Below are 14,021 nucleotides of genomic sequence, written 5' to 3' on the forward strand. Positions count from 1 at the left end.
AATGTATCTTAATACACCAAAATGACCAGATTCCAGAGATTCCATCACTTTTTCCAGCCCAGGACATTTTCTGAAGATTCAACATGTTGAATTTTGGAATTATCCAAGTCCATAGAACTATCTTGGAGGGAAGAAGGGCTTTTTAGATACGCTCAAAAATGGAGCAAAAGGCTAAAAGCTATGAGAAAGGGATGGACGGTGAGGTCCAGACTCATATTTTCCGAGGATCCAACTCAGAAGAAGCTTTATTCCGCGACTGAATGACCGAGTCACACGTGGAGGCAAATTTGTAAAAAGTTGAAGAACCTTTAACAAGATCAGGAGAAGACGAAGAACAGCCGTGCCGCCCTCCCACAAGTCATCAGCCTGATTTGAATCACGTTGAAAAGCAAGTCCGTGACATCACGTTCCAATTTCACGTACCACCCGCTGGAACGTGCAGGACCCCATAAGAATAGGTGTTTTATGAGCCTGAGCGGCGTACTCACCACACAGAAGACACCATCCACAGTTGAGTTGGACTTCAATTTCTGAGCCTGCGAAAGAAAAAGGCACCGTTTAGACGCTTCAGGCCCAAATACATCAACAAAAAATAATCCTGAACAGGTCAAATAAGCACGACTTGTTTAGGAAATCCCAAAACAGCAGTGTTTAATGGCTTTTATGGATATCGAGGCTGGGCAACAGATGATGTCATTATTATTTAAGAGAGCGATCGATATGCACTCTAATTAGACCAAAGATATTGTCAATGGAGTTACGCAACAGGTACACGCAGCACAAACATTGTGATGAAACCGATCAATCATTCCAACGACACCGTGTTTGTGAAGTTAGCGGGTCGTTAGCGGGTTCATGTCAGGAGCCTCTCAAAGGGGGCGCTGGACCCCAGGCTCTCTCAGATGTTTGCTGCCCATTTCTCTGAGCTCTGAGAGTTCAAGGCTAATCTGTGATGGAAGTGATCTGAGGTCTGCATCTCGCCGTCGCCATCAAAACGTTTTTATTTACGTTTTCTGAATTTGTTTGGAAAAAAAAGCTATTTGATGCAGTTTCTTCGACCTAAAACTAGAGTTTCTGGACAACAAAGTTTCTTGCTCTCTTGTAATAGACCACATACTGCATCTTTGTCCGTAGGATGGATGCTGTAAGTAAATGTAACTCCAGCTTTGACGTGTGTGTGTGTGTGTGTGTGTGTGTGTGTGTGTGTGTGTGTGTGTGTGTGTGTGTGTGTGTGTTGCAGTTGTAGGGGTGTCAGTATAATAAATGGGTTCAGTATGCTGTACTGGGAAGTACAAGGTGTAGCGAGCATGGTAATACAGCAACTCTGCGACATTCTGCTGTAATCTTTTTTTCTTCTGCACCAAATTAAATAAAAAATGTCCACGTCTCAGGTACGATGATGTCTATAAATCAATGTGTAGTCGACTATTAGAGTTTCTAAAGCTCAACAGCAAGGAAGCAAAGTGAGACTGTAGGTAGAAATCTGGTTGTAGATGGATAACAAAAGAGGAAACGTGACGATTTGATGTGTGCATTGAGTCATTAGTGTAAAGATTTTATGTCAGTCATTCTGTAGCTCTAAGTGGACCCTCGGACCCTCGCAAAGAAAAGTTTGGATAGCTTAACGGTCACGGCTAACCTCTGTGTTTTCTTTTATCTTATTTTCTTTTACCTTATCCTGTTTAACAATTCTGATGAATTTACCCTTAAAATGAGTTCACTCACTGCATTCTCATTAACAAACAAACAAACAGTCCCTCCAACACATCATCACTAAAACACATTCTTACATCGTTTTTATGTGTTCTGTAGTTGCTTCATACCTCCATGTTCTTAAAAGTCACATTAGCATGCTGTAGATTTTCATATTTGTCCAGGGCACATGTACCCTGCTTTCGAGTCAACTATATTCATAAGAACACACTGCTGGAGCCCCGAGGCCTCCAAAGTGGGAGTCGACCGTGTGTTATTTTATCTGCTGCGTTTTGCTGGAGGTCTACTTAGCTTTGTGAGTTTAAAAAGGAAAATAAGCTTTCATAGTGTTTTATTTTGATGAAAACAAAAAACGCGTCGATAGTATTGTATGTCCACATTTCACGAGGACAAGACAGAGCCACAATAACACTGCTTTTGTGATGTGAAACATTAATCCTCACTGGTGGATGAGTTCTTTTAACTTAAATAATACAGTATAGCTTAGTGGTTGGGACTTACAAACATGGGTTAACCCCTAAGAGTCCCCCCACATCGCCCCCGTAAAGGAAAGATATTTCTGATGTTTTTGTGTCTACGATTACTAAGTTCTCTGCTGATTGGGTTTCATTATGAATATCATTTTGTTTAATTTTACTCAAAATCTAATAAAGAAATACAGCCAGAATGGAAATATGTCATATATGACATGTTAATAAAGCCATGGAACTGTTAACTTTGATTAAAGTTACCTTTAGTGAGGTCACTTCCTGTCCAGTCACATGACTGTCACCTGGTCACCATAATAAGGTGTTTAGTTGTTTGATGTTCAAGATGTTTCTCCTCATAATTTTAGGAGTAAAAAGTGTCTGTGATAAAAGCCCATAGTAGTATTATCAGTTACTAATCATCACTAAATGTTGCTCCTTATTAGTTTTTCGTTAGTGGAACAGACGTCTTCAGCCCTGACAAACGTGCCGTCGTTGTGCCTCAAGCGTGACAAACATTGGGGGGAAGCAGATGCTGCTGCACTAACTAAGCAACTGCCTGCAGACCTAAACATCCAGCGAATGCGTACTTACCGTGCAGGATGGAAATGCAGCTATTATTTTCCTGAACATTTGGTATTTGCGGAATGGGACTGGAACTCTGCTCGCGCGCTCTCAGAGGAGTAAACTATAACTGAAGCTGTATTACGACGCTTCACTGGGTTGGTGTATGATTAGATGTAAAATGGCTCTCTGGGCCCCTGGAAGCATATTGCCAGTAATGATGGTATTATCCAGCACTTTCTCCCTGACCCAGAAGGAGCCGTGACACTGCGGCTCAGGATTGCTGCCGGTGATCCCTCTGTTTCATCAGCTGACTGGAGCATCCGCGGAGCAGCGGTGGCTCCTCCGAATGAAAAATTCAGTGCTCCAGCCAGGCCAAAATGTAGCTGGCACGTACAGGTGTACAGATGGGTGGATACGCTTGGGCCCCGTCAACAGCCAGACTGGCAAATTGGCCGAGGCAGAGCGGGATAAGGGGGACAAGAGGAGCGGTAGAGAATAAATCAATCGCGGTGATGAATACTGTGGTGAAGCCCAGCGGAATCAACTGTGTGAGAAAGGAACTGGCAACGGCGCTCTTTAATTTCTCGTATGAGGTTTTTATGCTGGATTCATCTAAAGTGCGACGCGAAAAAGCTCCCCATCGGCAGAGTTTTCCTTGTTTTCTCGGCATCATTTGTACTACAACAAAACAAGACTCTCTGCATGGGCTAAAAATAAATATTCTAAGGATGATGACTGCAGAAACTGACAGTATTACAGTGAAAGATTAACTACAGTAGAGACAAACGCATTGTCAGGAAAGGATCAGCAGATCAGATAATGTTCACGCATCACTCCGAGGCTGTTTGTGCAAACTTTGTTCAAGTTTTTGGGATTAGATTTGCCTCTGGTTGGCTGGAGGCTGGCGCTCCATTAGCGTTAGCTGACCTGCAGGCTGCCACAGAAGTGGTAGATGCCGGGGTCCGTGTTGATGTGGTTGTCGATGGTGTTGGGGTTGCGCTCGCGGTTCCTTTGGGAGGGGGTGGTGGTGGAGGTGGTGGTCTGGACGGGGGACATCGGCTGCCACATTCCCACGTCTGTCCCATTTCCAAAGGCCTGGATGGCGTTACCTACGGAAGGGGGGTGGGGGGAGGGGTGATGGAAACATCAGGGGGGAGGAGAAACACCAGAAGCAAAACTTGGATGTGATTTATGAGTATAAATTCCATCTAAAAACAGAGTAGTAGCTTTTCCTGCCAACTGAGGGATGTTTTCATTTTATTAGGAAGGTAAAACTTTTACAAGACTAACAAGAAAACACCTAAACTGATGGCCTGTTGTTTTGAATTAATCCTCCAAAGTGAAATTCTGCGATTTGCACTGAAAATCCTTTTCCTTCGGCTCCTGGTTGGATCTGAATGGCGTAATAATTTGTCCCCACCTTAGAGCAAATGTTTATCCTGCAACAGCCTAAACCACAATTAACGGCGGGTTCAAAGATACTTAAGTTTGTTATCACTTCCCTCCATTAGAAATTCACGACACAGTCAAGAGTGATGACGTGGCTATTTAGCATTAGGTTCCATTAGTAGACCCTATTAATAGCTTTCTTTGATGTAACACACACACAGGCACACACACACACACACACACACACACACCCACATCAGAGGAATGCTGAGCTTTGAGGAACTGCTGTTTGAACGTTCTGATGTTCTTCCTTCTGTTACTGTGGAAAGAAAAACGAGGGCTCATCTGCATAATGACTCTTTAACCTCACTGAAATATTCATTCATACACTCGGGCAGCCACAAGTGCCTGGTCTTCTGGCTGTTCTTGAAAGTTTAACAAGTCATTTATTTCTTTAAACAGGAACGGTTTGGACTCTTTCTTCTGTTACGACAGTGGAAACCTTAGATTGAGCCCCACTGTGCCATCTGATGTCAGATTCCCAGATAACTAGTGGCAACAGTCAACCAGCAGATGTTGAAAACTTCTGCGCATGATGGACTGCCGGTATTAAATTGCCCCAACCGCTGACCTTTATTCAAGAAACACTCTGGATCTGATAGCAGCATATACCAAACTCATCCCGCATCGATTGTTTTTGACAGCTGAACTACTCCTGATGTGGAGGAAAAGCCAGCTAGATATCAGTCTGAAAAAGACATGTGGTGGACCCCTGTTTGGGTGGAGAGACGCATAAGGCTTCGTGCACGCAGTGTGACCTCGGCTCCTTCTCCTCCCACTTTTCATCAACCCCCCATGGAGACGGTTTCAACTTTAACTCGTCCTGACCTTGAAAGAGTGCTTCATTTTTTCCCTCTCGCAATGCTTATTTCAGAAACGTTGATCTCGAGGCTAACACTGCAGGAGAATTTATGCCTTCCAGATCAGGGATAAAGATGCGCTTTCTCAGTGGTGATGTCATGGCTTCGTTATGTCAGACACATGTGATCACGTTCTGCTCTTCAGTCTAATATTTATAAAGGTTTTATAAGGTTAGATCCTCCAGGCATCTACATAGCTGGTCAACAGAAGGAGAAGCACACTCGTACGAAAAATAACATCAATTCTCATGATCTGAACTAGATTATTGTCAGTTTGTATAATAATTTCTACTTGCTACCTCTAAAAAAACACATTTACATTCTCAAACAAGTATTAAATTAACCTTCACTGATGAAACATACTCATCTTATCACTCCTTAGCAGCGTGTATTTGTGTGAGCAAATACCGGCTTCCCTCTTGCGCGCATTTATGTCAACAGCATTTCTCAATTTATATGTACAAAAATTGACGATATTACTGAATCGTGGTCTTGCTGGATGCCGTGACCTTTGTGTATCCGCTTCATGTTGCAGAAATGTCATCACACCGGAATAGCTTTGAATACATTAAGTCTTCAGGGGCTTCAAATGCTGGGGGTGGAAAAATTACACAGCTTTTTCCTGTTGGTTTTCTTTAAATAAATGTCACATAAAACCTCTTTTAGACCACCCACGACTATCTCAGAGCTTGGCGTTGCGAATTTCTTTGATTGATACACACACATATATGCGTATTAAACATGGTGTGGTGATTTAATAAATTATAACTAGTGTATCCAGCTGTGTAGCTGATGATTCAGTCATTGATGTCAAAAATTAGGCTTTATCTGCTCGGAATAATCAGTAGTCCGAAGTCTTTCACAATGTTAAAACCAACATGCAACACAATAGTGGAGGCTTTATTACGGCCTCGGTCAAGTCATTCATGATTGCTAGACAGTTAAAAGTTAGTGACTACTATTACTCACAAGTGGTGTTCCAACTACTGAAAGCATCAATTCACTGCTGTCAAAATAAATGAACAACCTGCGACTGGAAGATATAAAAGATTCCAGATGAGAGGTGTCCGCCTCGCCTCGCTGCTAGCATTGTCAGCTATTCTATTAGCCTGAAATGAACTCAAACAAGCACATTTGGTCATTTATCCTGAGACAATAGAGTCAATTTCCATGACAATCCAAGCCAATTCTTCACTGACAATCCATGCGGTCTCTTTTGTCCTTATCATTAATTTGCAAATTCTTGAGTGGATAACTTGTTTTTCATTTGCCAGTCAGTTGGAAGGGACATAAGTTTTGCACTTTGTTAAGGATTTAATTAGAATCAAAGTTCAAACAACCACTTCTCCTACATCTCAGGCTATAGCTCTCAGAAATGGTGTCCTTGAATAAAATATTGTCTTTATGACCCTGTTTTTCTGACCTCTGTGGGAGAATCAATGAAGAATCAAATTACACTCGGGCTGTGCTGTGGGGGGTATCAGCCTGCTGATTGACAGCGGCAGTGTCGAAACAAAAGGAGCAGAATTAGCTGCGCTAACAGGGAAACACACAAAGAATCTGGCTCTTATCTCTACTGCTGATTATGAATGTCTCTGAGACTTATTAATCTTGGCTGCTAAGAGGTGTGTGGGCTAGAGACTGTGCATTTATGTTTCAAGAGGGATAGTTAATTAAAGTCGTTGTGTGAGCGGACCGGATGAAAAAGCTTATTCTGCCGGAGCTGTGGAGCTCTCGGGCACACATGCGCGCGGACGAACGCGAAGAAAAGCACACATGCAGCCACCATGGGGAGACATATCTCTCCAGTGGCAGCATTCACAATATGTGAGGATGGTGAGGAGGAGCAGAGGCAGAGAGAAGCCAAGAATCAAATTAGGGGAGGGACCAGTATAGCAGAGCTAATGAAAATTTCAAAGAGCAGCAAAAAAAAAAGGTATTCAGACAAACAGAAATGAGTCAAAAGAAATGAAGAGGCAGGGATCTGGACAGGCGGACTTACGGAGGCAAGTGTTCTCGGTGAAGAACTCTGCGAACTTGTCACAGTCGTCCTTGCTGTTGCCGCTGTTGCTGCAGTCGCAGTAGGGCGAGACGCTGATTTTGGGGGAGCGCAGGTAGTTGGGGGTCATCACGGTACCTACAGAGGGTGGATGGAAGGATCTGTCAATATATGCATCGGCCTTTATTCATCAATATGGCAGATTCTGCCCAAACAGGATATTGAAGTACATATTGACCCGCTAGGCTTAGGATGCCCTTTTCTCTGTTGACTCGGTTTTATCCCTCTACTACATTTACAACTGAAACTCTGTCCTGGAGCTTCTGCAGGAAGCAGAATGCAGAGAAACCAGGGTGAAGAATAGGCTTTCTATCTGTAAAGCGAAGAAAATAGCTTTAGTCAGTGATTTCTCTTCCCCCAATGGATTGTTGCCTTGTGTTGGCGCTTCTCCAAACCGGCCCATTTTCTTTTTTTTTTTGCTTTGCAGTAGGCAGAAGGAATCGGTGCAGCGTGGACTGGTGTAGTGGCTGGTTCCTGACAGCACACTATTGCTGTAAGGACATATTGTGCAGCGACGCAGTTTGGAGAGTCAAACGAGTGATGAAGACCGAGGTCTCAATGAGGGACCGCTGCTTTAGCCTCAACTGCATATTTATATCGATCATTTCACCACCAGGTGAAATATCGTTATTACCTGCACGTATCAGGAAGGGCTGCCCGTCACGCATGCAATCCCATCAGCAAAGTTAAACAAATGCCCTCTGTTAGAGCTGTGGGACCTCCAAACAGGAGCGTATCAAAATCTGATCCAGATGCCAATCAAATCATATTCAGCCAAGACAGGGAGAGGGAGAGGGATTCTGAGGAATCCAAACTCACCAATTAGACCCGAGTAGGCCAGGAGGCAGTCTGCGTAGTTTTCCTTCAGACAGCCTGACAGAGAACGAGACTCTGGCTGGCAGTTGACAAAGAAGTCAGCCAGACGTGACCTGAAACACACACAGAACAAATTCTTCTACTCCGCGTAATAATAACAAATAACCCTAATTATTAATGGTAAAACCACCGTTGCAGCTGCAGTTGATTCTTATGAGACAGGATGGGAGTGTCCAGCAAAATGCCTGGTCCAAATTAGCACTGGAAGCTATTAATCTCAATGCAATTAGGCTCCTTAATGGCTGCCGTCAGCGGGATGAGACGACCCTCTTACGTATGCTACTGCAGCTTTATATCCTGGAATGAACGAGGCTAAAGGCAATCCGGCGCCACGTCTCTTCTGTTTCATTTACTGCATTCATAAATGTTTGTTTACACTTTTTTTGGCCAGAGGTGCAGCAGCGTGTGAAATTGAAATGGAGTTGGATTCCTCAGGAACACATGGTCTGCAGGTAGATTCAGCACAGGTGCAAAGCAAAAACTAATAACGTCGCTTTTGGATCAAAACATCTAGGGGCTAAGCTAGTTTTTTTCTTTTCATTGTGAATAATGTGCATCCAACTTTTTTCTTTCGCCCTACAAGTTAACAGGAATGTCGTCACGTGCACCATATGCACTTTATACGCACCACATTATGTCAATTTTAGATTTTTATGCATAGTCTAACTATGGGCAACGGAATTCTGAAGCTTCATGGTGAATTTCAGATAACCTAACAGCTGTATATTTTTGACATGCATGGAGTAGAATTGATATTCATTGAACAGAAAAGTGAAAAATGCTTAAGCTTGCTGCCCACACAGCTGTAATTGCTCTAAAAAAATGTATTTTTTTGCTCATAAATGTGCAGGTGTATATAAATAGCAGATATACTGTTTGCAAGCAGGACATGGATGAGCTCTAAGTGGGAAGCCTCCGCTCCGCTGAACCGCAGTGCAGAGGCACAGTCCGAGTTTTCAGCAGTGGCCGCTCTCTTCTTGGCATATGGTGAGGGAAATGCACGGCTTTAATCTGTCCGAGCGCGAGGCTGACAAATGAACTTGGAAGAATCATTGCTCCGGCGAGACCTGTTCAGCCCACAGCATTTGTCTGACAACTCGAGAGCAGCACAGGATGAAAAAAAAAGAGGGACAGAGATGGAGAGAATACCAGAGATTTGACCACAGACGGGGGGGAAAAATGACAGAGATGGAGGGGGTACCGGATATTTACAGCATGAATTTACTGATGTCGTGCTGCGTGCTGTGAAGTGGCAGCTAGTGAAAGAGAAAGAGAGAGAGACCTGCGGCCAGGCCACCATCCAAAGCTCATTGGAGCTCATTTAGGCTGCCTAATGCTTCCACATAATCCGGCTGAATCAGACATCCAGTCGGTCTCGGCCTCACCTGCCTCAGAAACACACGTCTCATCGACATAAATGAATGAATGTGCGTTTGAACTTTGAGGTGCGAGAGTCGACGGCTTATTTTTTCCCAGTGAACGCCAAAAATGCCCTTGGGTAATGAGGCAACACACACAGAGTGTCCCCATAATGTGAGCAATTCAAAGTCAAGTTGAGACTTTAATTTGTTTGTTTGATTCAAGTCACAAAGAGGACTAAAGTCTGAATATGTGTGAGAACGTACTTTGTCATGCACATAATTTAGTAATATTTATATATACAAAACAGTTTTTTAAACCCTCTTTTTGGTTGAGAAAACATCACTTCCTCCTACAAGTGCAGCTTGACGAGGGCATATATAAACACTGTGACGTAAAATCAAGATGAATGGGTAATATCCTGCTCCGATCGTAGATTCTGCCCCTGAAGAAGGTCTTTACATTTAAATAAAGCGTTGTCTACCTGCAGATGTAGTTGGTCTTGCAAGAAGCCTGCAGTTCCAGACAGTTGGGTCTCTGTTTTTCTTCGTACGAGCAGACAGGGACGATGGTCTGCCGCCGACGCTCGGAACACGCCGTCTGATCGTTGGGTGGGCACGAGCAGAACAGCATGCCGTAGCTGTGTTTAGGGGGAACCTGTGAGGAATTCAGATACAACACGTTCAGTCTCGGATTTTTGAATTTTCGATTTCTATTTCAGTCAATTTCAATATCGAATACATAAAAATAGTTTTTTTTAAATGAACCAAATACACCTGAAACATAAAGGCTGCTGACATGGAGCGCTAGCGGTTGTATCCGATACAGAAATGTTACAGTGAAGTTTATAATGTCAGCTCCAGAAAACTACAAAGCGGAGTTTTCTTTTCTTTCACGTTGACGTAGATCGCTGCTCTCTTCTTCCAAAGATGCATCACAGGAGCTGGCTTGTAATTACTCGGGTTTTTTTTCCCCTTACAACAATGTGGCACACACAGAAAAACATCTTTTGTGTTTAATGACTGAATCAATGTCAAAGAGCTGGTGTTGAAAAGAAAAGTCCCCAACAGAGAAGGTGCACATGATTATTCATTGTGATTCTGACAACCCCGCTAACTTCCTCACTTCAAAAATCATTCTCCCCCTTGAAGCGCGCCCTTTGTGCCGTATATTCAGCTTTTATGAAACATCAGTCCTTTGGAAGATCTCCGCGGCAGGTGCCTTTTTTTCTCCATCAGGAGTGCCTTGCCTTGTCAAAGAACTGCCGTAGGGCCTTGTGGCACTTCCTCTTGTTGCAGACTTCAGCTGTGGAGACACGGCTGGTGCAGGGGCTGATGTAGGCCGAGCGGTACTTCTTGCACGTGTCATTTAGGTTGCAGGCTTTAGCAGCGTTCAGGCAGTCATTCTTTCTGACCACCGCAGGCTCCCCTGAAGGAAGGAATCAAAAGAGACGAGAACTGAGGGTGAGAATTCGGTCTGGTCTTTGTACTTTGTACTGATGAAACCTGAACCTTTCCAATTTCTGATTCACATTTATTTATTTTTTATTAGTCTAAACTCATTTATATTTGTACTTTACTGAAGGCATTTGATGGCAAACTTTTACCAAAGAAATACACAGAAAATGTCCGTTAACTCTGCACAGCAGAGCGGCAGCACAGTAGCAGAATCATTTTTCTCGACACCAGAACACAGATTCCACCAACACAACTATTATTTATTTATTTGTATTTTGAAAAACAAAATGAAGGCTTGGCTTTCTATCTGGTTTAAATTCATGCACATGTGCACTGCCAAAGAAAAGGACAGGACCAATTTGCAGTTTCACTTCCTGTTAAGCCTGAACCAAAGTGGCCCCTGCCGACACTGCCCCGTTGGCTAATAGGGCATGTCTCAAAGTGTGTCTGGAGTGTGTTGATGTGGTACTTTGCTTATCTGTCAGCTTGCACTAATTGCCAGCATCTTTCTGCTTGTGCTATCAATTAACATTTCCCCTCAACAGACTTTTCTCCAGCAATGTTTTTGTTGGGGGGGATTAAAATGAAGCCAAAACAGTATTTTTTTTCTCTCTAATGAGCAGCAGTTATAATGAGGTACAACTGGCATCACAAACACACTAAACAGAGTAGGTGGCAGGCAGCAGAGCCCACAGCAGGAGGGGGTGCACGCTAGTCAACACAGCTACTTCATAAAGGCTTCCTCTGTTGACGACTGAACACATCAAGAGACGTCGTCAAACACGCCGCACAAGTCAGAGGGGCTGGTCAATTCTTATTGGTGATGCAGGACCCCCATTTTCAAGGCAGGGAACGCAATTCCACCACCCATTACTAGGGAAACTTCAAAGGGATCAATGAGTCTGTCCAGCAAAGACAAATGATCGGGAATCAATGTTACTTGTTGGTCCCGTTTGCGACTGCTACATGTCCCAGCCAGCGTCAGTGAGGAGAGGTCACCAGAGATCAGTGGTTCATCTCTGGTGCTCAACTAGTTTCTGACACTTTAGTGGTGGCCTGATGAAGGTCGTCATGTGCTGCTCCGGCAGGGGTAACCACAATGATTTAGTCCAAATTAATAAATGATCTTATTCACAAGCTAATACTTGGAATTAGAATTTTCTTTGTTTTTGTCATGTAGTCAAATCACACTGATGTGTAAATGTTTGGGGGTTTTTTTTGTTTCTGATTGCTCATGCGTGGATGGGAGCAAAAACGGACAGAAAGTCAATGCTGCAGCTCAAATTTTGTTCTCCAGAGAACATCACCAGCACAAGATAACAGCATCGATAGTAAGCCGAGGTGAGATATAGATGGAATTCCTTGTTTAACCCGTATAACATTGTTGACAAGCTACTCTTCCCAACATCAACGGAGAAAACACTGGAGAAGTGATGCATTTGCTGCCCTCTCTTTGCACTTTTGGCGGATGACAGTCTGTTTCTCGCTCTATCTCTCTCTCCCAGGGCCCACGCAGCATCGGGGGCTTGGGCCATCTGGAGGCCTGGTGAGGGGACAGAGCACAGTGGCTCATGTTTCCGATCCAGCCTCAAATTGATTATAATGTTGCCTGTTTCCTCCAGTTCCTCCAGTGCTCCTCCAACCGCCCTGCCTCCCACCTAATTTCAATTAAAACAGAACGCCCAGGGTCAGACCATGACCCTCTCCACCTCCGTACCCTGGCATCAATCCTTGAGGCCCTCTGCTCATCTTTTTCCCTCTCAGGCTTTTCCTTTCTCTGCTCCTCTTTTGTGTCTTTCCACGTGGTTTCTGGATGTTTTCCAGTCATGACCTCCCTCCCTTTCTTCATCATCATTACTCGAATCTAGACCTGTCTCTCGTGGCGCCCATTTCTCATGTTTCTTCTTGTGTCGTCTCTCCTCTCTGCCATATGCCCATTGTGTCCTTTAGTGGCCTTAAAGAGCTGAAACCCCCCACGTGGCCACATGTCCTAAGAAACAATATTGATTTGAGAACATTTATGCATGTTTGAGAACATTTACACTAATAGGTATTGGTGCCCAACAGACCACCACTTTTCCTGCCACTGCCTCTTGACGGATACCAGAAATACAGTATCTCCTCACTTCCCCACTTCAAAGCACCATTGGCGTATTTTGTAGAACAGTAGAAGATATTATTACACTTGTTTAGCCAATTGAGACCAAGCTGGGTGTGGTGCGGGGGGTGCGGGAGCAGTGCTGTTTGTTTCCAATCCTCGTTGCTCTGCAGGAGTGAAAACACTCGTTGACTGCACACTGCGCAACTGAGTGGCTGACTATAATTTTCAGCTTCTTTGTTTGCTAAATACAAGAAATGTGCCAAGAGTTGTCGCGCAAGCTTAAGCCCCCGGGATAACGAAACAAACGGGCTGACACCCACAGGCAAACAAAAACACATTAATAGTTCCGTTTGATCCATTTAAACCTGCAGATTTTACCAGTTAATATAACTAATATTTGCAATTTCCTTTAAAAGTAAACTACTAACATGATGTACTTGCTCGCTGACTGGTCTTTGTGCTCATCTAAGTGAGTGTAGGTGCTGATTTATGGGTCAGGCATCTGGCCGTCTCTGCCCCCAGCCTCACCCAGCCCCGGCCCTGCGGCCTCTGCTATTTTGTATGACAACAATACACAGAGTGATTCCCTTTTCATGTACCAAGCATTCGGTATAGACTATGAACTCCTTTGCTACTTGGCTAAATTGGCATGTGGGTTGCCAGTTGTGCTTCATCTCCTAACAGAGATCTTTCTGCTCGTCTTTTTTTCCTCATTGTATACATTTCCTCGCACCTTCTTCCCCTCTTGAGAAATGTGCGCTCAGTAGAATTTGATAGAAAACTCTTGAATTGACACACGAAGCCCGGCGTCTCCACCCCCCCCCCCCCCCCCCTGTTGATGATCAGTTTAGAGTTACGCTGTCATCCACTTTAATAGGCTCTATGCTCAAAAGTGCAAGACAAGCAGAAATAGAGAAAGTGTGAAGCTACAAGGGGAGAGACTCACTCTCTCTCTCTCTTTATTATCTTCCCAAACTTTCTATCTTTTTTTCCCCTTTTTTGACTCACCGTTGGCTTTATTTCCCTCTTTCCTCTCTCTTTCTGTGTGGATAATAATCTTGCTCTTTCTTGAAGCACTGTCCCAGTGCAATAAAGTCACATGGCACTTGGTGC

The 14,021-nt window shown here is 43.9% G+C and overlaps 1 protein-coding gene across 2 annotated transcripts in view; it reads right to left on the reverse strand.

Annotated features, from left to right (window-relative positions):
• gfra1a (gdnf family receptor alpha 1a) overlaps positions 1 to 14,021 on the reverse strand; it is a 52,697-nt gene that overhangs the window by 2,973 nt on the left and 35,703 nt on the right. For both annotated transcript variants that reach the window (XM_011603143.2, XM_029835668.1), the window contains 6 exons: positions 10,600 to 10,778; positions 9,835 to 10,007; positions 7,935 to 8,044; positions 7,059 to 7,193; positions 3,675 to 3,856; positions 489 to 536 (listed from right to left, as the gene is read on the reverse strand). In XM_011603143.2, the coding sequence (XP_011601445.1) occupies positions 489 to 536; positions 3,675 to 3,856; positions 7,059 to 7,193; positions 7,935 to 8,044; positions 9,835 to 10,007; positions 10,600 to 10,778 (827 nt within the window). The remainder of the gene's footprint in view (positions 1 to 488; positions 537 to 3,674; positions 3,857 to 7,058; positions 7,194 to 7,934; positions 8,045 to 9,834; positions 10,008 to 10,599; positions 10,779 to 14,021) is intronic.

The sequence above is a fragment of the Takifugu rubripes genome, chromosome 4, assembly GCF_901000725.2.
Source record: "Takifugu rubripes chromosome 4, fTakRub1.2, whole genome shotgun sequence".
NCBI lineage: Eukaryota > Metazoa > Chordata > Actinopteri > Tetraodontiformes > Tetraodontidae > Takifugu > Takifugu rubripes.